The sequence below is a fragment of the Penaeus monodon genome, chromosome 34, assembly GCF_015228065.2.
Source record: "Penaeus monodon isolate SGIC_2016 chromosome 34, NSTDA_Pmon_1, whole genome shotgun sequence".
Lineage (NCBI taxonomy): Eukaryota > Metazoa > Arthropoda > Malacostraca > Decapoda > Penaeidae > Penaeus > Penaeus monodon.
Genome location: NC_051419.1, coordinates 12,586,385 through 12,587,004, shown reverse-complemented (window position 1 = coordinate 12,587,004; position 620 = coordinate 12,586,385). Strand labels below are relative to the sequence as shown.

Sequence of the window (620 nt, the reverse complement as noted above, 5' to 3'; positions counted from 1 at the left end):
AAGCAGATTGATCATAACTGTCATGAGGAAATTGAGATCAACCATGCCTCTACCTTGCAGCTTACCAGAAGGTACCCTCATTGATAAAGTTGCATATCTGAACCTCTTCACAGTTTTCTGTTTTGCCATGTTTAAGGTTGATCTGATTTAGTCATCAACATTTTGATTTAATGTGGTAATGATACTGTAATGTAAGTAGTGTTTTTTTCCTGAATTTTCATGTCAGTTATTGATATTTTCTTTCCCCAACACAGTGTATCCTTTGGGTACACTTCAACCAGATCTTCGTGGGTATTCCATTTTCCATTGCCAGCTATTACTTACTTGCTCTGCGAGGCTACGACCAGTCCCCACAGCTGCCCACTTTCCACTGGGTACTCTTCGAGCTTATTATTTGTATTTTGCTTGAAGAAGTTGGATTTTACTACTCACATAGGTAAGGGCTGGTCTTTCACTTTCTGTTGCCTTTTATGCATATTTTTGTTTTTATAAGTTCTGACTTTACTGTCTCATTTTATCTTAATTGTCTGTCTGTCTCTCATTCCTCCATTCTACTTTATGCTTTCCATTTCTCAGTCTCATAATTCTCAGTTATTTGACATGCTAATACTTAAACAAAG

General features: G+C 36.9%; 1 protein-coding gene across 2 annotated transcripts in view; it reads left to right on the top strand.

Annotated features, from left to right (window-relative positions):
- LOC119594596 (fatty acid hydroxylase domain-containing protein 2-like) overlaps positions 1-620 on the top strand; it is a 15,005-nt gene that overhangs the window by 12,724 nt on the left and 1,661 nt on the right. For both annotated transcript variants that reach the window (XM_037943636.1, XM_037943637.1), the window contains exon 5: positions 255-436. In XM_037943636.1, the coding sequence (XP_037799564.1) occupies positions 255-436 (182 nt within the window). The remainder of the gene's footprint in view (positions 1-254; positions 437-620) is intronic.